Genomic DNA, 22,238 nt, shown 5'->3' with positions numbered 1-22,238 from the left:
TCTCTGGAAAGCAGTGCTTTGAGCAAGCCACTTTGGGAAAATTTCTACTAGGGACGGTCCTGACCAGCAGAAAGATCACAGGCTCCAGAGCAAAGTGCCACCAAAAAAGACAAATGTCCAAGTCAAGGCCTTGGCAGTGAGCTGGGTAAGGGGTAGTGAAGGGCTTCGGGCCACACCCTGAGGCAGGATCCTGGCAGGGCAGGCAGTCTGGAGAGCCCCAAGCCCGTGGTCCAGAAATGCTAACAGCATCCAGCAAGTCTGTCAGGAGGCAGCCAAGGCCAGTCTGCCTCCAGCCTTGGATCAGGACACCGGGCCTTAAGAACTGGTGGAGAATACAACAGGGTCCTAGTTTCTAGAGACCAACAGGAAGTTACCAAGCCTCCAACAAAGAGAGTGAGACAGCCGTTATTCATCAGATAAATGTGTACAACAGGGTGGGCTTCCCTGGTGGTCCAGTGGTTAAGAATCTGCCTGCCAGTGCAGGGGACACGGGTTCCATACCTGCTCTGGGAAGGTCTCCCATGCCGCCGGGCAACTAAGCCTGTGCGCCACAACCACTAAGCTCCACAACAAGAGAAGTCACTGCAATGAGAAGCTTGTGCACCAAAACCAGACAATAGCCCCCGATCGCAACTAGAGAAAGCCTGTGCAACAGCAACAAAGACCCAACACAGCCAAAAACAAACAAATAAATATTTTTTAAAGTGTGTACAGGGCTACAGCACAGCATGCTAGCCTACATGGCTTAGAAGATCCCCTAACTAAGACCAAGATGAGTCCTGAACTGAGCCTTGTGGTAAAGGAGCAGAAGCCCCCAACACCAAGGGATCTTGTTACAGGGAGGCTCTGACTTCATAGGTGTGATTGCTAGGCTTCTATAGAGCTCCAGGCCAGGCAGGTCTCAGGCTAGATTCTGAGTACCAAGACCCTAGTTGAGGGGTTGACAAAGTTTTGCTGTAAAGAGCCAGAGAATACTACTTACAGCTTTGTGGGCCATGTGGTCTCTGTCACAGCTACTCCACCCTGCCACTTATCACCAAGTAGCCACAGACAACACCCAAACAAATGAGTGTGGCCGGGTTCCAGTGACACTGATAGACTGATAGCTGAATTTCATTTAAATGTCACGTGTTACAAACTAGTCTTCTCCTTCTGATTTTTTTCAATCACTTGAAAATATAACCACCATTCTTAGCTCCCTGGTCCTACAAAACCAGGGGAGGGTGGTTGGGGTGGGATATGCTGTTTGGCCTGCCCAGATTTATTGGGTTGGCCAAAAAGTTCATTTGGGATCGTCACACACTGTTACAGAAAACCCTGAATGAACTTTTTGGCCAGCCTAAGAGTTTGCAGACACCTCCCCTAGGTCCCCACTCTGGATCTGACAGAGCAGAACCCACAGAGGTAGGGGGTCAGGGAAACCTCATTTCATCAGACTGCCCCCAGTCATACCAACCTAGCCTGTCCAAACACCACTGCTGGGCTGGGAACCACTTACCCACCCAGAGCCCTGAAACCCTTTTAATGCTGCTCACAGTTCAGTCTTCCTGACTTGCCCAGCTTGGGGGCTTTGGGGAGGCTTCATGTGAGGGGTGGGATGTGCTCTCCTGTCTTCCCCACTGGTGTCAATCTCACCCGTCCTCCAAGGGGCTGCCTGCTACCAAAGCCCAGCGTCATCCATCTCTGGCACAAAGATGTGGAGCCCCCGTGTCTTTAAGAGTGGATCAGCTGCAGAAATTCTCAATCCCAGGACAAGGTCTTGCCAGAGAGGCAGAGCCGTCCTAATTAGACTCATGCAGCCAGCCTTTCTTCAAGAGCTGAAGTTATTTCTAAGGTTCAGTTGAGCTGCAGGGCAAAGACAGGCAAACACCCTGTTAGCCATCACCCAATATGTGCTCTGCCATGGCTGGCAATCAGGCCAGATGGGGGCTGTGCTCCATGGAGGAGGACTTCAAAGGAGAGGCAGTTGAAGCCCTCCCCCCACCCCCCGGCCCAAAGGCTTGGGTTTGTTTTGAAGTTAGAAGTGGGAGCAGACAAGGAAAGGCTACACATGCTTATCTCAGGAATGTCGGGGACTTAGGAAAAGAAGTTAGAGGAGGCCATAAGGAAGGCCAAGCCCAGGAGAGAAGGGGGAAGAGAAGGGGAAGAGGGTTACCATGCAGCCCTTAGAAACAGACCTGCTGCCTGGTCCTGGTCAAGGACTGAACTCACCCAGCAGACCCAGCCTTCTCAAACTTCACTGTGTAGAAGAATCCTCAGAGGGCTCTTGTTGAAATGCACATGATTCTGACTCGCTTTCTCTATGAGTTTGCCTTTTAATAGATGCAAGTTGTCAAAGTACATAGGGCCCACAGCTTTGTCCCACCTGGAGCTGAGCTACTGACACCCAGGACTGCTGCATATATGGGCATTCAGGAAGTTGTCTACATCACAGCACCCACCTTCACACCCGACCAAAGACCAGGCGGGGGTCTCAAACCATGCTGCCCTCCATTCTTTATTTTTGTATGAGAGTTATTTCATTTATTTATTTACTTTTTGGTTGCACCACGTGGTTTGTGGGATCTTAGTTCCCCAACCTGCACCCTTGGCAATGAAATCCCGGAATCTTAACTACTGGACGGCCAGGAAATTCCCACCCTCCACTCTTTAAGTCTTGAGTCCTGGGCCTGCCTCTATCCTTTTCCTACTTAGCACAAAATCTATCTTCTGATCAAGCTCTGTGCCCACTTGTGCCTAGACAGGGCATCTTTTTCTAAGCTGCCCAAAAGAATTGGACTATGCAATGCTCTGCAGCCAGCAGTGAGAGAGTGGCAAGCACCCTTAGGTGACTCTTGACAAAATGCTGCCAGTTGACAGCTCAGACACTGCTTTGTCACTCAACCCTTGAGTGGATACTGTTCATGAACTGAGCTATAATGATATCACTCAGCCAAAAAGACATATAATCTCAAGAGATGGTGAAAATGCAGAGAAATCAGGACCATTACACACTGCTGATGGGTGTGTAAAAGGGTACAGTCACCTTGGGAAAAACAGTCTGGCGGGTCCTCAAATGGTTAAACGAGTTACTGTATGACCTTGCCATTCCACTCCTAGGGATCTACTTAAGAGAAATGAACACATATGTCTGTACATGAATATTCACTGCAGCATTACTCATAATAATCAAAAAGTAGAAAGAGCTCAAATTTCTATCAATTGATGAATGGATAAAATGTGGTCTATCTATACAATGGAATGCAAATCAGCCATAAACAAGAGTCAAGAGCTGATACCTGCTCCAAAATGGATGAGGTTTGAAAAACATTATGCTAAGCCAAAGAAGCCAGACACAAAAGGACAAATATTGTGTGATTCCATTTGTATAGAATGTTGACAAGAGAAAAATATAGAGACAGAAAATACTTTGGTGGTTGCCTAAAGCTGTGGGGAGGAGGGTAGGAAGTGATGGTTAAGGGGTGTGGGGTTTCTTTTAGGGGTAATGAAAACGTTCTAAAATTGTGATGGGTACACAACTTTGAATACAAATCATTGAATTGGTTTACACGGGTAAATGATGTGGTACGTGAATTACATCACAAGAAAGCTGTTAAAAAATATCATGACCTGTCAGTTGGGGAGCTCAAGGCAAGTGGCAGAGAGAGGGAGCCTTCAGGACCTCAACAAGCATGGGCAAGGACCAGCTTTAGGGCAGCAACTTCTCAGAACCCTTGAGGAACACCCAAGCAGCCTTGGGTGTGAGAGTCTCAGATTGCAGCCAAGTGTTGATGCAAACAACCAGGCAGAAATACATGAAGGTAGGGCTCTGGGAGTGCCCGGGGCACCACTGATCGCTGCCTGCCAATCCCTGGTGCTGGGCCAGTGCCTCAGTGCCTAACATGTGGCGGCCATTCAAAAACTGAATTTAGTTCCTGCCCATGGAGGAAAGGGAATCCTGAAGTCACTAGATTAGATTGAGTTCTAAGGCCAGCCTTGCTTCTCACTCCCCGTGTGACCCCAGACAAACTCCTTCCCCTTGCTGAACCTTAGAGGATCATCACTAAGACATGGGGAGTTCTGTCTCAGGTGCCCTCTCAGGCTGAGGTGCCACATGAATCAAGTGGCCCATGCAGGGAGCCTGGATGTGGGTGAGAAATTCCTGAGCCTCTAGATAGAGATCAAGATGCCCACCAGCACGTCAGTCCCACTGAGACAATGTCCCACTCTCACCAAGGACCAGGTTCCCTGGTCAGCCACGATGACACAGAATGAACAAGACTCCAAGGCCTGCTCACGTGGCTGGGGGCATCGGGTCCATGAGTAGTTCCTGGCGAGATCGATTCTACTACTTTGGAAAGTTGAGTTAGACTCGAAGTGGAGACAGGATTTCAACACTGGATATTTAAAGGAACTGGAGCCTTTGTCTGACAAATGCTGAGTCAGTGGCAACAAGTCTGTCAGAGTCCCTCTACAGAGCGGCCACCCTGGAGGCAGAGTCTCAGAAGATGAGGGATGTGGCCAGGCCACCACTTCCTCACCACTCCACCAGGGGCCTGCCAATGCTCGGCTCAATTCTCACTCGCCCCGTGGCCCTCATTTAACCAGCGTGTTTGAACATTCTTGAATCCCTGGAGCTGGCAGGGTCATTAGCCCAGCCACCCACACAGCCAGCAGCAGGCCAGAGGCCTCCAGAAGAGGGTCCTGGGCTGCACTAGCTACAGAAGAGACAGAGAGGCTCATCCGACATAACTGGGCGGACGCCGCCAAGCACCAATGAGTGATAACAGGAAACAGCGGGGCCCTGTCATCGGACAGGTCACTGTCAGAGCAGGGCAGAAGCAACGGGGCAAGGATCTTTCAATGCCAAGGCTGAAAGTCCACACCCAAATTCCATGTTTGGGTCTGTCCGAGTATTACTCATTTAAAAAAAAAAAAAAAAAGTTTTAAAACCAATACACTCAATTCACAATCCCAAACATTTGGGATAATCCAGGGCACTACGTCCAAACCCATTTATCTTCTTCTTGAGAACAATGCATCAAGAGGCATGAAGTATGAGCTAAGGATTATGGGGCCGTGAATCACTCACCTCAGGAATGACAGCTCCAGAAGTTTCTGAGGTCAGAGTGCGCTGTGAGTCCATAAGACCCAGGTGCAACCAATTATCATCTCCAGCAAGCTTTACCCTTAAATCTTTTATCTGAAAAACCCTGCTCCCTCCCTGCAAATTCCCTGGTGTTTCTGTCTCCCAGTGTCCTAAGGTGATTTGAGATGCAAGAGCCTGAGCAATTAACTATGCCCCTACATGTTGCCTGTCCAAATGGATCTTTGGTGCAGTCCTGCAAATTGCCTCTGCTATCTCGAATTTCTTTTTCTTTGGGGATTAGCAGCTTGGAAATTTTGCTTAAATCCTGCAAGGATATTTGAAATAGAATGTGTTGATTCCCTGTCACAATTACCTCAATCGTTCAATCAACCCACAAACAGCCATGAAATGATTCTGCCCCAAGTCCCAGATACTGTGTTAAGTGAGGGATATAGTAAGTTGCCAGCCCAGGCCTGAAGGTAATTACAACCTAGCATTATGACTGTTTTGTTTAGTGTCAATTTTTAAATGAGGAGAATGGGAAACTTTACCGCTGGTTATAACCCAAGAGGCTACCCAATCATTGGTTCAAAGTTTCCCTACTCTGGCAATTTCATCTTACTTTTTCTGTTGACTTTTGTGCTCATTAAGAGCACACACTTATTATAGCATTCACAAAGCTATCTAGTAAGTTGTGGCTTTGATTTAGAATAGGGCTTTCTCCCCAGAAAAAGATCACTCGCATAGATTTTTGTTTCCAATTTCAAAATGTTGTTAGAGAAGGAAGCCCAGAGACATCCTATGTTAACCTTCCTTGGGCCTGTAGGGTCAACACTATTGGTATCAGCATCAGTCAACATCATTCTTTAATCCCCAGGTCCAGGGTTCCTACATGGCTCCCATCTGTGTGCTAATAGTTACCACCTTAGATAACTTGGTATCTATTTCACCATAATACAGAGAGCTACTGTCTTATGGTGAGAAGGAATTCCCCATCTTCTCCATCCTGGTATTCTAGCATTCCATCCTTCTATGTCCACTTTAAAAACAAAGTCTCTGAGTAGAGCCCAGGTTCCATAAGAAGGCAGAATTCAAAAATCCAAGAGAAAGAGCCAGGCTTAAAAGACCCCATAAACAATGGCCCATAAAAGCTGACAGTCAAGAAATGACAGAGTCAAGAACTGACGGCTAACACAACATGGAAAATCAACCATACAGCAATAAAAATTAAAAAATGAAAGAAAGAACTGAGGGGGCTGGCTTGAGAAGTTCTCTATGAACTGGAACTCCAGTGAAGTGATTCTTCACACTGCTGTTTTCAAAATGAATCTTTAACCTGGGTATTGATCATAACTTGGCTGCTACAATTTCAGACTATGGTACAACCTGGCAAGTCAACCTTTTGCTCTTGAAACTCACTTCAGTCTTCACTTTCAATTACTCATTTGAGTTGCATTCTCTGAAAGGGGAATTGATGCAGCACACACATCTGCGTTGACTAAGGAAACCATTCAACCACTTTGGAAGGGACTGTAGCAAAGTGGCCAAGAAAAATAATAAATGCAAATTCCAGCCTGTGGCTACAGTAAGTGTCTCGTCTTACAACCCCCAACAGAGAAGGTTATTGCTCAAATGGAGAGTGTTCACGGATTTAAAAAAGCCAACCTCTACAGCCAGCAAGGCATTATCTCTATGTATGGAGGTTAGCGGTGGCACATGTACTGTTTGCCCACACGTTTCTCTTAGCTCCTCTGGCCAGTAGTTCATCACCTGAATTGCAGGAAAACTATCAGGTAGCCAAGAACCTGTCTGCCAGTGCAAGAGATGTTAGAGACAAGGGTTCGATCCCTGGCTTGGGAAGATCCCCTGGAGGAGGGCATGGCAACCCACTCCAGCATTCTTGCCTGGAGAATCCCATGGACAGAGGAGCCTGGCATGCTACAGTCCATGGGGTTGCAGAGTCGGACATGACTGAAGCGATTTAGCACGCATGCACGCATTAACTCAATAAGTACAAATATCCTGTTGGCTTCCAAGGTCCTGGCTAGGCTCCATGGGAAATATAGAGGGCTAAGACAGAGTAGTGTCCTGCTTTCACAGCCTCAGAATCTAGGAGAAGCATAAAGGAATGCATAGCTCATTGTGATGTATGGCACGCATGACAAATACCACAAGACACAGGAAACGCTGTGGGTGTTTACAGGAAGGCAGGAGCTTCCTTATCAAAGGATCAAGGAAAAGTTTCATCCAAGTGGGAGTGTTGCTGGATGATGGGCAGAATTTTGACAAATGGAGGCTTGAGGGAAGCATTCCAGGTGCAGGAAGTCATAACCAACAAAAAGAGGAAACATGGACTCCAGGTCTATAAAAGCATACAGTCAACTTTGGCTGGATTTTAGGAAGCCAGGAGAGAAGGACTGGAAAATTCAGCTGCAGGCAAACTGTAGAGTCCCCTATCAATAGCAGAGAACTTTCTAGCTAATTTAAGAGGACAGGGAGCAGCTGCTTTAGCTTTTTGAGTGAGAGAGCAATGTGATCAAGACAAGTGATAGTTACTTCAACATTAAAAATTAGAAGTAAAATAAAAATGAAGTAAAATTGCATTTAAAAGAGCAGTATCTGGCCAAAGAAAGTAGGATGAGTTGTCATATGAGAGACTAAAAATGAGAATGTTCTAGAAATCACTGAAAAGAGAAGGGCAATATTTCAATTTCTGTGTGAGGAAGGTTTGAAGACAGTGCTTTAGTAATGGGTTCTGGTGTCTCTTTCAGTTCACAAATCTAGGAAATGAGTAGCAATAATAGCAGGATCTAGAGAAAGGAATGGCAACCCACTCCAGTATTCTTGCCTGAGGAACTCCATGGACGGAAAAGCCATGGGGTCACAAGAATTGGACATGGGTTTCCCCAGTGGTTCTGTGGTAAAGAATCCACCTACAATGCAGGAGACATGGGTTCGATCCCTGGAATGGGAAGATCCCCCTGGAGAAGGAAATGGCAACCCACTCCAGCATCCTTGCCTGGAGAATTCTATGGACAGAGGAGCCTGGTGGGCTACAGTTCATGGAGATGCAAGGGCTGGACATGATTTAGCGACTAAACAACAAAAACAGCAGGATATTGTACTGAAAGTGTTACCAATAAGAAAATGCCAGATGAAAAGGTCCTGCTTGTCCCAGTGTCGACTTAAAAAATATTCACAACCTGAGAGTTATGTTTTATTTGGTGGGAATTTTTAGGACTTCAAGCCGGGAGACAGCATCTCCAATAACCCTGAGAGAACTGCTCTGAGGAGATGAGGAGAGGAGCCAGGTTAGGTAGAAGTTTCACAACAAAGAGCAGATAGAGACTTCCCAGCTGGTCCAGTGGCTAAGATTCCGTGCTCCCAAACTGAGCAGGCGGCTCAGGTTCCATCCCTGGTAAGGGAACTATGAGCCTGCATGCTGCAACTAAGAGTTCTCACAGGGCATATAAATAAATGAAAATAAATATTAAAAACACCAAAGGGCAGGTAGTCTGAACATCAAAAGATTATCATTAATTAAAGAAAACTAGATAACCCAAGTTAGAAATTCAGCGCTTTTCTATCTATGGGAAGATGCAAGTCTGGGCTCACTAAAATCATTCCTTTGATATGCACCTCAGTTGTTTAGAGCCAGTATCCTGTGTTTTTACATCCTGGGTTTCCTCAGGGTTCACTGTAGGGAATGGCTACAGTCAAGATGGCAGGAATTCTTTTCTTTCCTGAGTTTCCTCAGGGCTCACCGGCTCAAACTGGAGGGCTGCAGTCATTCATGGCTGTGACATCCATGCTTACTGTTAGGGCAGAAAATATGCCATTTCTCACTAGCATTCTCCTTTTGAAGGCAGAGGAATTCTATCAGCTGATTACATGTTTTAAACCCAAATAGAAATTTCTAGCCTAACCCGCTCCCGATGAGACTTTAATTGTATATCCTGAGCCAGGTGTTCAGCTCCTAGTACTTATCTCCAAATGTGGCATTTTAAAAGACTGCTCTGGCTGGTGGAGTCTGCTTTGGCTTTCAGCCATCCTCACTTAGTTTTCCCGGCTGGTGATGAGGAGGAAACAGACAGAACAGGCTCCATCTTGAAAGCAGGACTCCAGCTCGGGCTGGACTGTGGACTTTGAGCTATATGCCCAGTACCTATAGAAACGACATACCAACTGGAAAACCAGGCCCCCTGGATGAAAGAGCCGCAGGGCTCGTACCCAGACTCTCTGTTGCCTAAAAGAACACCCTAATTATCTGTGTAACTGAATAGAATCATATTCTATTATGCTTACTGGGGTATGACCACAGGCCTATTGATAATTGTCCACTGTTAACTACCTAGGCTTAAGGCATATGAATCGCAGGTTAACTTTGATTATATCTTTCTTTTCCTTTGTTCAGACTAGTTTCAGGGAATTTGGGGAGGTAGGTTTGGCATGTACACTTAGGGTATATAAGATTTTCAGAAAAACTGGTCGGGGTCCTTGGCTAAGAGGAGACTCCGCCTTGGGCCCGCCGGTGTAATACACTGCACTCCACTATCTGCATTGTCCTTCTGAGTGAGTTGTTTCCCAGAAGGCGTGGCTACAACATTTGGTGCATGGGCCAGGAAACTCCTCACTTTGAGGAGACAAGTCCCATTTGGGACTACTCTGAGGCCTTGTGGCTGGAATCTTCTAGAGGGGGGAAGGCGCCTCGCCCTTCTGGAAGGATTCTGCTTTTCAATGCCCGGACCTTTCATGTTAGCAGGTAGTGGACAGCAGCAAGGGAACTGAGTGCTCAGGTGAGGAGGAACCCACCCAGCAGGGTGGAAGAGGGGGCCTGATCACCCCCCTGGGAGGGATTAGAAGGGGCACAGACCCACAGGAGCCTGGAATAGGCAGGTGGCAACGATTGCTTGGTACACAGGTTGACGAGGGTGTTAGGGCTTAGGAAGGAAATTTGTGAAGGTCATTTACGAGGTGGTATCCACGCCGACTTAGGGAAAATCATTACCAAGCAATTGCCAGGGGATTTTTAGGAGAAGAAATTTGGTTTTTGTGTGCTCATATTCTGCCCTCCCCAAGGAGGTGTTCCATCTTCTATGAAATTCTTGACCCCCTTGAAATTGTCAGGCTAGAAGGAGGGGGATACATAAGTGAGTACGAATTGGCTTCCCCAGAGACAGCCTGGGATGTGGGATATTTAACCCATCTGTATTTTCATCTGCACCTGATCAAGCCCACCAAGGTAGAATGGACTTTAAAGGTAAAGGGAGAAACAGTCTTGGATCACGTGGTGTTCTGGTTTGGCTGTGCTGACCAGCAGGTGAAGACACGCCGATCCCTCTTCTCCCTCTGGCATCTGGCAGGTAAGGCTCTTCTGACCCCAATTAGGAAGGAGGCAGAATGGCAACTTAAGTGTCATTGAGTAGAAATATCAGAAGTACATAGGGTACTGAGAACTTCGTAGACAGAACGAAAAGGAAAAGGAGAAGAAGGTCCGAGAAGGTAAGCAAGATGGGGGGAAGTGAATCTAAGGCAACTGTATTGGAGTGCATGACTAAAAATTTAAAGAAGGGATTAGGAGATGATAATGATTAGGGGTGAAGATGAAGCCTAACCGCCTCCACATACTCTGTGAGGTCGAATGGCCCCCTATGGGAGTAGGATGGCCTCCAGAGAACACCATGAACTTAAAAATAGTGGCAGCAGTCTATACAGTCATCACAGGAGAGCCAGGACACCCGGATCTATATCCATATATTGACTCATGGCTAGGGTTAGCTCAAGACCCTCCTACTTGGACAAGGTTCTGTATCCAGAAGGGAAAGGGAAAAATATTAATGGCACAAAGATTGACTGATGATAAAAAAGGAAATTCTACAGGATTTGGACGGGGATGACCTGACCCCTCCCCCATACTGGGTGATGACGTGCCCGCCACCCAGGGCTCCACCAGGACCGGAGGCCGCCTTAACGCCCGATCCAGGGCCAGGTGAAGTTCCTGCAGCAGCCACTACTCTTCCGCCAGCTCTCCCGGAGTTCGTAGAGCCGCCGTTTCGGCAGGCTCCAATCCCAGCAATGGAGACCTCTGATCAATGCCCCCAGAATTCCACCTCAGCTGGACCTCCTAGATTGTATCCACCTCTCCCGGTGAGTACTGATGGGAAAGGGGAAGAAAACACAGCAATTAGACAGAGGCTGTGCTCCAGCAAGGAACAGGGGGAAAGAACTCCACTACAGATGCCCCTCAGAGGACTACAACAGCCTCCAGTTCAGGACGCATGGGGCACTACCATCCGCCCCCTGTAGCCTATTATTACCAGCCATTTGCCTCTATGGATATATTAAACTGGCAGAGACACGCTCCACCATACTCGGGGGAGCCACAAGCCATGATTAGGCGAATGGAGACTATTTTTCGAACCCACCGCCCTACATAGGATGACATAATCCAACTACTAGTCTCCCTTTTCAGCACTGAGGAAAGACACAGGATCCTAACTGAGGCAAGAAAATGGTTAAGAGAAATGGCACCTGAGGGGACTGCAAACCTGCAGTGGTGGGCAGAACTAGCCACCCCCGATGAGAGGCCCAACTGGGACTGTGACACAGAGGAAGGGAGGGGCCACCTGGGGAGATATCCGGTGACTATCTTACAAGGTCTCAAGAGGGGGGCCCAAAAAGCTATGAGTATCGCAAAACCCTCCAAAGTGATTCAAAGGGAAAGCGAATCACCCTCTGAGTTCTGCAAAAGACTGTGCGAGGCCTATAAACTTTATACGCCAATAGACCCAGCCAGAGACTGCTGGGTCTCAGATGGTAATAAATGCAGCCTTTGTGTCTCTAGCCTACCCTGAAAATGTCAGATGGGGGGACACCAAGTGAGTCATAAATTTTTATACATCCCTGAATGCCCAGTACCTTTGTTAGGAAGAGACTTGCTGTCTATATTGGGGGCACAAGTGACCCTTCCCCCCACGAAAGACCCCACTGTTCGAGTGGGCCCAACCACCTATTTACTCTTCCTCTCAGTAACCCCTCAAGATGAATGGAGGTTGCACGATCTCCCGGAAGGGAAACCAGACAGGCTAAACAGTCGAGAGAGAGAGTTAACTCAACAATTCCCTGAGGTCTGGGTGGAAGACAACCACCACCAGACTTGCAAAACAAGTCCCACTGGTAATAGAACTCAAACCTGGTACAATTATGTCAGCACTCGCCTTGAGCCTGCCAGACCTTGCTCAGCCATTTACTCTTTACATGACTGAAAAGGACAAGCTGTCTATGGGAGTGTTCTCCCAGACTCTGGGGACATGGGACAGACCAGTGACTTATCTCTAATCAGCTGGACAATGTTGCCGCTGGTGGCCAGGATGCTTACAGGCAGTTGCTGCGGTTGCCTTACTGGTCCGGGAGGCAACCAAGCTGACTTTGGGCCAAGATTTGTTCGTAAAAGTCCCACACGAGGTCAACACTCTCCTGCAAGGGGACCCCCATAAATGGCTGTCAACATCCCAGATTACTCAATACCGGGGACTGTTATGTGAGAACCCCCATGTTACTACTGAGCCTTGTCAGGTCCTGAATCTGTCCGCTCTCTTTCTTGTGGGAGAAAGTGGGCCCTCACATGATTGCAAGGAAATATGCCAGCAGACCTGACTCGAGAGACCAGCCAATCCCGGACCCAGATTTGGTCCTGTAAACAGATGGCACCAGCCTGGTGAAACAAGGACAGTGATTGTTGGGATATGCAGTAGTCACGGAAGAAACCATCGTTGAGGCTAGCTCTCTGCCATCACACTGGTCCGCTCAACAGGCCAAACTATATGCTCTAATCCAGGCCCTCCAGCTATCAAAAGGTAAGAAGACAAACATTTACACAGACTCCAGGTATGCTTTTGCCACACTACAGGGCTCTGTATAAGGAGAGGGGCCTTTGACAGCTAGTGAAAAAGATATTAAAAATAAGGAATAAATTAAGACCCTATTAGATGCTGCCTGGAAACCAGAAAGGGTTGCAGTCATACACTGCTGAGGACATCAAAAAGAGGATACCCCCCAGGCTCAGGGAACAGACTGGCAGATAAGACCACTAAACAAGCAGCCGAAGGCTTGGGGGTGACAAGTGAAGCCCCTATTAAAGCTCTCATATTGGCAGAGCTACCTGAGCTAATGCTAGACTCTCCAAATTACACTGAAGCCCAAAACCAACTAGCCAAAGCAGAAGGGGCCATCAAGACTGAAAAGGGATGGTGGGAATTGCCAAGTGGCAAATTATTAGTACCGGAGGAGCTGGCACCGACTCTGGTAAGCCAAACACACCAAGTGACCCACCTAGGCCATGATAAACTGGAAGAGCCAATTTGAAAATATTTCTTGGTTCCCCGCCTCTCTTCCCTATGCGGGACAATCTCAGAACTACACTGCCTGCTCACAGGTCAATGTTGCCTCTTGGCATAGACAGAAACCTCCAGGAATTCAGGTAAAAGGCTTGCTGCCCTTTGAACACCTGGAAGTGGACTTCACTGAAATGAAACCTCACTGATACTACCATTACCTGCTGGTCATAGTATGTATGTTCTCGGATGGGTAGAAGCTTTTCCTACCCAGACTGAAAGAGCATCAAAAGTAGCCTGGTGCCTGCTTAGGGAGACAGTTCCTAGATTTGGATTTCCTATCAGCATTGGATCAGAAAATGGCCCGGCTTTTGTAGCTGATTTAGTATAACAAGTAAGCAAAACTTTAAACATCAAGGGGAAATTACATACAGCATATAGGCCCCAGAGTTCTGGGATGGTGGAAGGAACCAACCAGACACTTAAAGAGACACTCTCCAAGTGGATCTTAGAGACTGACTGTTCCTGGGTGGACTTGTTTCCGACGGCTCTGCTCAGACTCAGAATGACCCCACAGTCCCATGGCTCTTCTCCGTACAAAATTGTGTATAGGAGGCCCCCTCCCATAATAAAACGGGTATCAACAAATTTGCCTCAGGTGAGGGGAGATGAGATTTCACAGCAGATGAACAACTGGGTAAGGCAATAAATGAGGTAACTAAGTTTGTACAAAAAAGGATGCCATTCCCCCTTGAAGAACAGATTCACAAATTTGTGCCCAGGGATCAGGTGTGGTCAAGGACTGGAAACACGACTCCTTGGCCCCACATTGGAAGGGTCCATATACTGTTGTTCTAACCAGCCCTACTGCAGTTAAAGTTGCAGGTGTCACTCCCTGGATCCACCACATGAGGCTGAAGAGAGCATACCACACAGACCCAGAGGACGCCAAGCGGACTACACAACAGGACCCCACTGATCCCGGTGAAACCAAGATCATCTTAAAGAAGAAACAGAGATGAAGCTCTACAATCAACTGATGCTTCAAGGACTTGCTGGTATCATCTTGAGACTAACCATAGTTTCAGTACAAAGAGGGACCTGTGCTATAATTAAAGTTGAATGTTGTGAATATATTCCTGATTTATCTGGCTATATATCAGCCACCCTAGATGACATGAAAGGTCAGGTAAAAGTTATGTCTAATGATAATCTTCCTTTTTGGACTTTGGTCCTATCTTGGGTGAAGGGTGATTGGTGGAAAACTATATTTATCATTTTTATAGTTGTCTTGATAGTTCTGCTTTGTGGACCCTTTATTTCACAATGTATCATAAACTTTGTAACCCAAAGGTTGATGTCGTTCTTCCAAATTGGAGGTTGGAGAGTCAGGGTGCAATATATCCCTATGAATGATGCTCATGCTATGAGTTAAGAGCATCAAGAGGCGGGGACAAAGGAGGAAACAGACAGAACAGGCTCCATCTTGAAAGCAGGACTCCATCTTGGGCCGGACTGTGGACTTTGAGCTATATGCCCAGTATCTATGGAAATGACATACCAACTGGAAAACCAGGCCCCCTGGATGGAAGAGCCCCATGGCTCATACCTAGACTCTCTGTTGCCTAAAAGAACACCCTAATTATCTGTATAACCGAATAGAATCATAAATTCTATTATGCCTATTGGAGTATGACCACAGGCCTATTGATAATTGTCCATTGTTAACTACCTAGGCTTAAGGCATATGAATCACGGGTTAACTTTTATTGTATCTTTCTTTTCCTTTGTTCAGACTAGTTTCAGGGAATTTGGGGAGGTGGGTTTGGGCATGTACACTTAGGGTATATAAGGTTTTCAGAAAAACTGGTCAGGGTCCTTGGCTAAGAGGAGACTCTGCCTTGGGCCCACCGGTGTAATAAACTGCACTCCACTATCTGCATTGTCCTTCTGAGTGAGTTTGTTTCCCGGAATGCGTGGCTACAACAGTGAAACCACACATTTTACCAGTTTTCACCAGGCACCAGGTTCACAGAGCCTTTCTTAGTGGCCACAGCGCTTGCTCTCTATCTTCAGCCTTGCTTGCAAAAGGAGGTACACTGAACCTCAAACATCTCAGATGTAAATGAGGTTTCAAGAGTTCACTGCAAACAGAATAAAATGGAAATGCAAAGCAAAACTACAAAGAGATACCTGTCAGAATGGCTATTCTCCAAAAGACAATTAACACCGAGTGTTGGCAAGGATATGGAGAAAAGGGCATCTTTATGTGCTATTGATGAGAAAATAAGTTGGTGGAACCACTATGGAAAATAGCACGGAGGTTCCTCAAAAAACTAAAAATACAACTACCATGTGTGCTCAATTGCCAAGTTGCGTCTGACTCTTTCGAGACCCCATGGACTGTAGCCCACCAGGCTCCTCTGTCCATGGGATTCTCCAGGCAAGAATACTCAAATGGGTTGCCATTCCCTTCTCCAGGGAATCTTCCCAACCCAGGGATTGAACCCCGCATCTCCTTTGAGGATGATTCTTTACTGTCTGAGCCACCAGGGAAGCCCATCCCTAAGTTTATTGCAATGAAAATTAAATTATATAAATTTACATTGAGAAAGGGCTTCCCTGCTGGCTCAGAATGGATAAAGATGTGGTATATACATACAATGGAACATTATCCAGCCAGAAAAAAAGAATGGAATGCTGCCATTTGTGACAACATGGCTGGATCCTGAGGGCATTTTACTAAATGAGGTAAGTCAAGCAGAGAAAGACAAATACCATATGATCACACATATATGTGGCATCTAAAAAATGAAACAAAATCTAAGCTCATAGATACACAGAACAGATTTGTGGTAGCCAGAGGGGAAGGGGAGTGAGGAGTAGACACAATGGGTGAAGGCAATCAAAATGTATAAACTTTCAGCTTTAAATTAGTCATGGGATGAAATGTATAGCATGGTATGTGTGTGTGTTACTCACCCAGTCTTTGTGACCCCATAGACTGCAGCCTGCCAGGCTCCTCTGTCCATGGGATTCTCCAGGCAAGAATACTGGAGTGGGTAGCCATGCCCTCCTCCAGGGGATCTTCCTGACTCAGAGATCGAACCCAGGTCTCCTGCATTGCAGGCAGATTCTTTACCATCTGAGTCACCAGGGAATGACTATCATTATTAATACTGTATTGAGAGTAGATCTTAAAAGTTCTCATCACAAGAAAAAAAATTTTTGTAACTATGTACAGTGATGCATGATAACTAGACTTACTGTAGCCACCACTGTGAAGTGTGTACAAATATCAAATCACTACACTGTACACCCAAAACTAATGTTATAATGTCAGTTCAGTTCAATCGCTCAGTCGTGTCCGACTCTTTGTGACCCCATGAATCGCAGCACGCCAGGCCTCCGTTACACATCAATAAAAGAAAAAACGAACAGAGTAAGAAATCCTATCTTACAAACAAACACAATCCAACATAGACAACTTTGCTATGAACTTTCCATATATTTCATGTGGGTTTTTATAGACACCACATCTTGGTAGGCTACAAAAATCAGAGAGCCAGAAAAGCTGCATCAAATTCAAAGATGGAAGAACTCCAGAGACCTTCTAGGAGTGGGACTGGGAATGATTTTCTCTCTCTCTGTCTCTGACAGTTTCCCTATTAAATCTCAGATGGTTATACAATAGGGGGAGAAGTGCTGATGGGGCCTTCTCAATACCCATCTCCCTCTTTCAGAGATTTCTGATTCCAGTTCTCTTACCAGAGACACACTGTCCACTTGCTAAGAGACTGCCTCTGAAATGATCTTCAAAATCTGTCACTCAGCACTTAGGGTGAACGTGGCTGACATGACTTGCCTTGGGACCCACAGACCTAGAGAGTCTCCCCTCCCCAGACTTCCAAAACCTCTGGCTTGGACTGAAATCTGCTCCTTTGGAATCATCAGCCCCAGCAGAGCACATTTCCTGAAAGATCCAATTGGGATGTGCCAAGTTGGGGGCAGCCTGCAGGCGGGCGCTGGAGGGAGGAGCCCGGCCAACCAGGGCCAGTTCCCAAAAGTAGTGAGCGCCCAAGCTGGAAACCCATGACTCTGTGGGTGGCTGGGCTCTGGCAGCAAGCTATGCAGTAGAAGGAGAGTGGAGGGCAGGGTGAGACAGGGGAGGAAGGTCAGGTGGAAAAAGACAAGAGGCCCCTTGGCTAACTAAGAAAGGCTCCACCAGTTGCACAGGCGGCTTAGAGATGCCTCTCAATTCAGCAGGAAAAGCCACCTCTAATTTCTCAACTTCTCCCCTGTTACCTGTCCAGTGCGGGCTTCTCCCTCCCCTCTAGTTTCACATTAACCTGATTCCCGCTTTGGGGGGTGGGGGAATGAATCCACCTGGGGGTCAGGGGAATGGCACCTGCCAGGCACAGAGGATAAAGTCTCCTTTCCACTTTGCCCTGAATCAGTTCCTACCCAACAGCTGAAAAACTTACAAGAGTCAGCTGGAAACAAAAGTTCCTGATTATCACTTCACACGTTGGATCCATTCACTCATTAGTGGATGCGCAGGGAATGTCCCCAGCATGCTATCTGGGAACCCTCCCCCTCCAAGCTTCACCTACAACTCTGTAGGTTCGCTTTTCAGACCCAAATTTAAACTGCCCATAGTATTGAAAGTAAAGCCAGATATCTGCTGACCCCATAGCCCACATCACCCATGTTCCCACTAATACTAAATTAAAATGCGCCCATGGATTTCTTCTCTCCAGGGCGACACGGGTGCATCCATGTTTCCCAGCTCCCCTGAAGCTCTTTGCTAACTTAAGCCTCTCTGATGAGCGACTCAGCAGTAGTTCTTAAAGGGGCATTTCCAAAGAAGGTTTTGTCAACACCAGGAGAGCCCTAATAAACACCTGGGTCCCCTTAGATGCTACAGACCACGCCTTCCAGAAACCAGAAGCCCCACCCTCTGTCTAGCAGAGCCCGCGTGCTAACCAAGCGCTTGCCACATGTCACCACTCTCAGCTGGCACCTCTCTCCCAGCGGTGCAGACTTTCTCTGAATCCCCAGCAGGGGGGGTTGGGGGATGCGGGAGAGGCCCCGCCTGTGCCGGCCACGAGAGTCCTACGGCGACTAGTGCCCTGCAGCCCCAGGGGGTGGCCTGGCACCTCGAGTGGGAGGGGGTAGGTACTCCTTCCAGGACAAGCTGTCAGTCCCCTGGGTCCCGGCCGCGAGCAACCGCAGGAGAGGCAACTCCTGGGAGTGAGAAAGTAGCCCGCGGCCAAACGTCTCTTGGTCGCCTCTAGCGCCTACGTGGGTTTGATTGACCCCCTGGAACTCCGGGCGCAGAGGGTCCATCGGCTCCCGGCGGCCGCCTGACAATCGGTTCTCCCTTCCCGATGCCCGGACGCTAGCTCCGCTCCGCATCCCCCAATCCCGGGGCGGCGAAAGACGAAGTCGGCGCAAACAAAGGGCGCCTCGCACCACCCTCCGGCCAAGCCGGGGATGGGGGTGGTCCCCGGCACCCCGTTGGGGAGGCTGGCCCGCCCCTGGCATTACCTGGGAACCCGCGGCTCGGCTGGACTCGTAGCAGCAGTGGCAACAGCAGCAGCAGCGCGGGCCGGAGTGCGGGGCTCCCCATGTCGCGCGGGGGCTGCGCTGCGCTCCGCTCAGCTGCGCGGCGCGCGTCCCGGGGGCGGGAGGAGATCGACCGGACCGAGGGACTGTGCCGCGGGCCGGCGGAGGCCGAACTTAAAAACTCCTCCTCTCGCCTGTCTCCCGCCCCCGGCCAACCCTCCTTCCTCCGCCTCCCCGGAGCGCTGGCGCGGCTGGGGCTCCGACCCACCCCCTCCTTTTGTGCCAGCGCTTCTTCTGGAGCGGGGCTGACACCTCCGCCCCCTCTCCCGGGTGCCGCAGCGCGCCAGGGGCGTGCCCTAGTAAACCGAACCATCCCAAAGTATCTCTGGGTTTCCCAGTTTGCGCCCTTTCACTCCAAATACACACACCGGTTGCCCGACCCCCTCTCAGATCCCGGGCCCCTAGCACCATATCATCTAAGCAGAGAGCTGCGTGAGTCGCAGGGAAAGAGAAGAGACAACCGCGGCAGGTTATTATGGCCAAATTCGCGGGTTTGACCCTCCCGATCACGCCCCAAGTTTGCTGTTATTATGCCCACCCTCTCCGAAAAGAAACGCCGCTTAGAAACCTGCCCGGGTTCACGGTTACAGAGGAGAGATTTGAACTTAGGTGTGTGGTTGCGCCGGCGCCAATGTCCGTGCTATGGCTTTTTGGTTTCTCTTTAGAGAAGGAATGAATCAAGGGCTGGCCCGCGTGCGTGCCGGCTGCACTGCGGTTTGGGATGAGGCTTGAGGTACTCTTTCCAAGGTTGGCTGATGGGAGAGCACAAGGCCCAGAAAGTTCCCCGTCTCACCCACAGCCTGGGAATCCAGCTGTTGTAGTTTCTTGCAATCAGAGTTCCCCATTTCCTGGATTGTTCGCACCCCTAGGACACCACGATCAGCCTGGAGTCTCCACCCTGTGGGCTGGCGTCAGGATAGGGTTTCTCGGCTGCCTGCAGGACGGATCTGGTTTCTTCTTCAAGGGTTTCTCTCCCTCCCTCTCTCTTTTTTTTGTAAACACCTAAGGCAGGGACCTCGCCCCTTTTCCTGCCAGCAGATCATAACTAAGACAGCTTCCAACTAGGGCTGCGGCATTCAGTTGTGCCATGCGCTCTGAGAGAAGGTCCTGGAGGAAGGGGCAAGGGTGCTAACATCCAGCCGCCTCTGGGGTCATCGAGCCCTGTACTATGATAGAGGCCATGTTCATTGTGGAAAGGCAGCTTTCTCCTCACCTCAGCAGTCTGGTCTGTTAGCTAGACGAAGGACCCTGGGAATATCCATCCAGAAGGTTTTCAGTTTTTTTAATCTAGAAGGCTTGCTTTTTTTCCCAGTTCTCACAAAAGGCTCTGCCTTGAACTTCCATCTTATCCTCTCTGGTGCCTGGGAGCCTTCTCTCCATCGTTGCTGCCTCCTCATGGAGCCAACAACCCTTCAGTAACCCTCTGATCACAAGACAATGAGGGTGGTCAGGCTCTTCCTGGGCTTCCATCTCACCAGGCTCTCCAGGGAGTGGTTCTCAATCCTGTCCACCCAGGAGAGAAACCTTAGGGGAGCTTCATGGAAATACCCTATCTGGGTTCCACCCCAGCCAGACCAATGAAACTAGAATCTTTAGGGATGTGGTCTGGCCTTTGAGTAGATGTATCATCCCCTTGCCCCCATGTTCCAGTGGTGCAGGTTTTAGAATGGGATAAATTCTAAGTCAAGGATTCTCAGCCCAAGTGCTATTGACATTTGCGGCTGGACCATTCTTGGTTGGGGAAGTGCCTGCTCTGTGTACTGAAGGATGGTTTAGTTGCATCCCTGGCCTCTGTGCCCCTGAGAACAAGTAGCAGGCCCTCAATTTTTCCCTGTTGTGACAATACATGTCTCCAGGAGCTGTCAAATATCTTTTAGCACAAAAACTGGCCCTAATCGAGAACCCCTGTTGGAGGCTCATGAGCAAAGGTTCATGGGCACCCCAAATTTCCAGGCCCAGGTTAGTCTGACCGGTGGCCTTCCTTTCCTTTATCACCTCTGAGACAAGCTCTGCTCACAAAACCCAGCATGCATTTTATTACTGAACGGACAAGGAACACCTGGTTCTCGCCTAGCACCTGAATCTGGCTGATAACAAGCAACACCACACTGTTAAGAGCTGCTTTCTTTGCTACTTTAGAACAAACTCCAACCAGATTTATAGTAATAATTACAATAACTAGTATTGCTATTTATAATTATTATATACAGGATTCTGGCAGAAGGGATGAGGGAAGAGGGACACGTAGGAGAAATTATCCATCCTCTTCACAGTGTCCTGGTAGACAATAGGATGGTTAAGCAGATTCATAATCTGTCAAGCAATTGAACCCAGCAGACAGGGTCATGAATGGATGGAAACAGGGGGAGAAGTCACCCAGGGAGTGCCACAGAGGTCTGATCTCTTCCTGTCCTGCTGGTCATAGCTACTAAAGAGTTGGGAAAAGACACTGTTGGCATGAGGCACAGAGATAGGTAAGAAATAGGTTCCAGGCATCTCTAATAAATAAGCAAGAATGTTGTATTGACTCTGAACACTAAAAAAGAATGATAGGACTTCGCTGTTGGCACAGTGGATCAAAACTCCGCCTGCCAATGCAGGGAACATGGGTTCTATCCCTGACCCGGGAAGATCCCACAAGCCTCGGAGCAGCTAAGCCCGAGAGCCACAACTACTGAAGTGTGTGGTCTAGAGCCTGTCTCCACAGAGAGGCCGCCACGATGAGAAGCCTGCCCTCTGCATGAAGAAGTAGCCCTCACTCACTGCAACTAGAGCAAGCCCGTGTGCAGCAAAGAAGACCCGGCATAGTCAGAAATAAATAAGAAGATAACAAAGATAAAAAATGATGCCCTACATGAGATCTCAAAATTCAACCACACAGACTCAGAGTACAGGAAACGTGGCTTCTCAGCAGTACCTACCATACTTAGTTGCCTACAGGCTACGACAGATTTGCCAGGCACCTCAGGGCACTGCTGACAGAGCCTGTTCTATCCTCAGAAGCATTCGAGTGCTGGACAAAGTGCCGAAAGTGAGGAGAAGGGAACACAGTCTAAGTCTGGCAGGGGGTGGGTGGGGGAGAGGTGCCTTTCCACCAATTGCAGTGTGGAGGAGGCCGGATTAAACAGCACAGCCTTGTCCCCTGAGTTAGAGCAGAATGAACCACGGTGGAGAAGGAAGCAAAAGGAGTCGCAGGATTCCCCACCCCT

At 48.4% G+C, this 22,238-nt stretch overlaps 1 protein-coding gene across 2 annotated transcripts in view; it reads right to left on the bottom strand.

Annotated features, from left to right (window-relative positions):
- Nucleotides 1-19,064, bottom strand: part of SRPX (sushi repeat containing protein X-linked) — a 185,799-nt gene extending 166,735 nt beyond the window's left edge. For both annotated transcript variants that reach the window (XM_068962767.1, XM_068962768.1), the window contains exon 1: nt 18,952-19,064. In XM_068962767.1, the coding sequence (XP_068818868.1) occupies nt 18,952-19,033 (82 nt within the window). In that variant the 5' untranslated portion in view covers nt 19,034-19,064. The remainder of the gene's footprint in view (nt 1-18,951) is intronic.
- Nucleotides 19,065-22,238: the final 3,174 nt, after the last annotated feature.

The sequence above is a fragment of the Capricornis sumatraensis genome, chromosome X (genome assembly GCF_032405125.1).
Source record: "Capricornis sumatraensis isolate serow.1 chromosome X, serow.2, whole genome shotgun sequence".
Taxonomy (NCBI): Eukaryota; Metazoa; Chordata; class Mammalia; order Artiodactyla; family Bovidae; genus Capricornis; species Capricornis sumatraensis.
This window is presented reverse-complemented; position numbering and strand designations above follow the sequence as displayed.